Source organism: Colobus angolensis, unplaced genomic scaffold (assembly GCF_000951035.1).
Source record: "Colobus angolensis palliatus isolate OR3802 unplaced genomic scaffold, Cang.pa_1.0 Scaffold139, whole genome shotgun sequence".
Lineage (NCBI taxonomy): Eukaryota > Metazoa > Chordata > Mammalia > Primates > Cercopithecidae > Colobus > Colobus angolensis.
This window is the reverse complement of record NW_012114477.1, coordinates 1,044,713-1,048,452: the sequence shown is the minus strand read 5'-3', so window position 1 is coordinate 1,048,452 and position 3,740 is coordinate 1,044,713. Positions and strand designations below refer to the sequence as shown.

General features: G+C 47.7%; 1 protein-coding gene across 1 annotated transcript in view; it reads right to left on the bottom strand.

Annotated features, from left to right (window-relative positions):
* The window catches only part of TTC28 (tetratricopeptide repeat domain 28), a 720,135-nt gene extending 719,994 nt beyond the window's left edge, over positions 1 to 141 (bottom strand). Inside the window, exon 1 of the mRNA XM_011934852.1 lies at positions 40 to 141. Coding sequence (XP_011790242.1) covers positions 40 to 141 — 102 coding nt within the window. The remainder of the gene's footprint in view (positions 1 to 39) is intronic.
* Positions 142 to 3,740: the final 3,599 nt, after the last annotated feature.

Below are 3,740 nucleotides of genomic sequence, written 5' to 3'. Positions count from 1 at the left end.
CCCTCTGGAGCTGGCCGCTGTTCCCAGTGTCTAGCCCACCCCCGCCGGGCCCATCCGACTCGGCGGGTGAGCGCGCCGTTCCTCGCTCCACACTGCCGCCTGTCTGTCTGCAGAACACCCCGGACGCGACCCCTCGGCCATTTCCCCACACTGCCCCTTTCGCTTCCCTCACGACGCGGGGACTGGGACGAGGGTCCAGGCTAGGAGGGACTTCCCCGCAAGAAGTGCCGAGCTAAGGACGCCACTAAGGGGGCGGGATCACCATCGTGGAGGTGTGCAAGCACGTGCCCGCATCCTGGAGACAGCCAGACTCAACCGAGAAGCTGAGTTCAAGTCCCACATCTCCACTAACCCTTGCGTGTTAGGGTCAGGGCTTCGGGACTTGTTTCTCCTAAATCTTTTTTTTAATTATTATTTTATTTTATTATTTTATTTATTTATTTATTTTGAGACGGAGTCTCACTGTGTCGCCCAGGCTGGAGTGCAGTGGCGCGATCTCCGCTCACTGCAAGCTCCGCCTGCCGGGTTCACGCCATTCTCCTGCCGCAGCCTCCCAAGTAGCTGGGACTACAGGCGCCCGCCACCACGCCCGGCTAATTTTTGTATTTTTAGTAGAGGCGGGGTTTCACCGTGTTAGCCAGGATGATCTCCATCTCCTGACCTCGTGATCCGCCCGCCTAGGCCTCCCAAAGTGCTGAGATTACAGGTGTGAGCCACCGCGCCTGGCCTGTTTCTCCTGAATCTAAGGACTCAATGTAATAATCAAGAGCCTCAGCACCGCGCCTAGCACTTAGTAGGTAGTGATCAAGAGACAAGACTTCTTAAGTGGTTTTTAATGGTTAAGGACCACAGGTTCTCAAGAAAGGGAAATCTCAATTCAAGTCCCGCCTCCATCTCTTGAAAACTGAGAAACCTTGAACAAGTCACTTAGAGGAGCCAAAGATCCTTGATTTCTACGTGTGCGAAAGGGGAGTGTGGCAGTAGCACTGCACAGGGTTGACTGAGCTTTCAAGGAGATGATGACTGTACGGTCATGCCTCTCTTAATAATCACGGGATGGTTCTGAGAAATGCCTCCTTAGGTGATTGCGTCATTGTGCAAACAGCAAAGTGCACTTACACGAACCTTGTATAGCCTTGTATAGCCTACTACACACCTAGGCTGTATGGCTTAGCCTATTGCTCCCAGGCTACCACCTGTACCGCATGATATTTACTGACTATAGGCAATTGTAATACAATGGTAAGTACTTGTGTACCTGAACGTAGAGAAGGTACAGTAAGAAAAGAGTATAAGAGATTTTAAAATGGTACTCCTGTATAGGGCACTTACCATGAAAGGAGCTTGCAGGACTGGAAGATGCTGTGGACGAGTCAGTGAGTGTGAAGGCATAGGACCTTACTGTACACTACTGTAGACTTTATAAACACCATATGCTTAGGCTACACCAAAATTTTTTAAAGCTTTTCTTCAATAATAAATTAACCTTAGCTTACTGACATTTATTTAAAAATTTTTGCCAGGCTTGGTGGCTCACACCTGTAATCCCAGCCCTTTGGGAGGCCGAGGCAGGCAGATCATTTGAGGTCAGGAGTTCCAGACCATCCTGGTCAACATGATGAAACCCCCATCTCTGCCAAAAATACAAAACTTAGCCAGGCATGATGGTGTGTAATCCCAGCTACTCAGGAGACTGAGGCAGGAGAATCACTTGAACCCAGGAGGTGGAGGTTGCAGTGAGCCAAGAATCTTGCCATTGTACTACAGCCTGGGCAATAACATGCATGGAGCTGTCATCTCCTGTGATAACAATGCCTTCTTCTTCCAGATTACTTCCTGAAGGACCTGCCTGAGGCTGTTTTATTTATTTATTTATTTTTTTGAGACAGAGTCTCGCTCTGTCGCCCAGGCTGTAGTGCAGTGGCCAGATCTAAGCTCACCGGGTTCACGCCATTCTCCTGCCTCAGCCTTCCGAGTAGCTGGGACTACAGGCACCTGCCACCCCGCCTAGCTAGTTTTTTGTATTTTTTTAGTAGAGACGGGGTTAGCCAGGATGGTCTCGATCTCCTGACCTCGTGATCCACCCGTCTCGGCCTCCCAAAATGCTGGGATTACAGGCTTGAGCCACCGTGCCCGGCCCTGAGGCTTTTTTACAGTTAACTATTTTTTAATGTAAATAGAAGACATACATTCTAAAATTATGAAAAATACTAAATACACCAGAGCCAGGCACAGTGTCTCATGCCTGTAATCCCAGCACTTTGGGAGGCTGAGGTGGGCAGATCATCTGAGGTCAGGAGTTCAAGACCAACCTAGGCAGCATGGTGAAACCCCATTTCAGCTAAAAATACAAAGATTACCTGGGCATGGTGGTGGGTGCCTGCAATTCCTGCTACTCGGGAGGTTGAGGCAGAAGAATTGTTTCAATCTGGGAGGCAGAAGTTGCAGTAAGCCAAGATCACACCACTGCACCCTAGCCTGAGCGACACAGCAAGACTCTGTCTCACAAAAATAAACCAGTAACATAGTTGTTAATTATCAAGTATTATATATTGTATGTAATTGTACATGCTATGCTTTTATAGAACTGGCAGCACAGATTTATTTACACCAGCATCACCAGAAACACAGTAATATGTTACCCTAACATTACAATGGCTACGTCACTAAGCAATAGGAATTTTTCAGCTCCATAATCATCTTATGGTACCACTGACTTACATGTGGTTTGTCATTGACTAAAATATCATTATACAACACATGACTGCATATCCCAGGGCCTAATGCCTGACATACACAAAGCTGAGTTTCACTGGTGTAATTCCCACCCTATCCATCCAAGACTCCTAAAAGTTTAATGAAAGGGGCTGTGCTCCCAGACCCTGTGGTATAAGTAGCTGGGAGGAGTTCGCCCAACTTGGGGCTGCAAGGACTCTTTTTTCCCACATCTTTGCTTTTCTTTCTCTCCCCCAAACTTCTCTGAAAACCCTAAAGTTGGCAGAAAAACGGAGAATGTTTTCCCTACTAACAAAAAGAATCTTCAAGAGTCTCTTGGAATTTGTAAATGGTTGCATTTACTAGTCTGGTTTTTTGGGGGTTGTTTTGTTTTTGTTTTGAGACAGAGTCTTGCTCTGTCACCCAGGCTGGAATGCAGTGGTGCAATCTCGGCTCACTGTAATCTCCGCCTCCCAGGTTCAAGCGACTCTCCTGCCTCAGCCTCCTGAGTAGCTGGGATTACAGGCACACACCACCACGCCTGGCTAATTTTTTTGTATTTTTTGTAGAGACGGGGTTTCACCATGTTGGTCAGGCTGATCTCGAACTCCTGACCTCGTGATCCACCTGCCTCGGCCTCCCAAAGTGCTGGGATTACAGGTGTGAGCCACCACACCCAGCCTTCTAGTCTGGTATTTTTCTTATTCAAGTAACGAGAAAAAAACAAAAAAACAAAAAACAAAAAACTCCACCAAGAGTAAAACAGAAAAAGGGAACAAAACTGATAGCATGACTGAAAAGGCCTAGGGTGGTACCTCACTTCAGGCATAGCTGGATACAGGCACTTATACGACATAAGTCTCTCTAATCTCTCAGTGCTGGCTTCCCTTTGATTACTTCATTCTCATGCAGTTCTTTCCACATACTGGCCTGAGCGGCTCCTAACTCACATCTGCCCAAGAAAGCAGAGGCTGTTCCCTGACAGTTCCAGCCAAAGTCCCAGGGCTGACTTTCACTGGACCCAT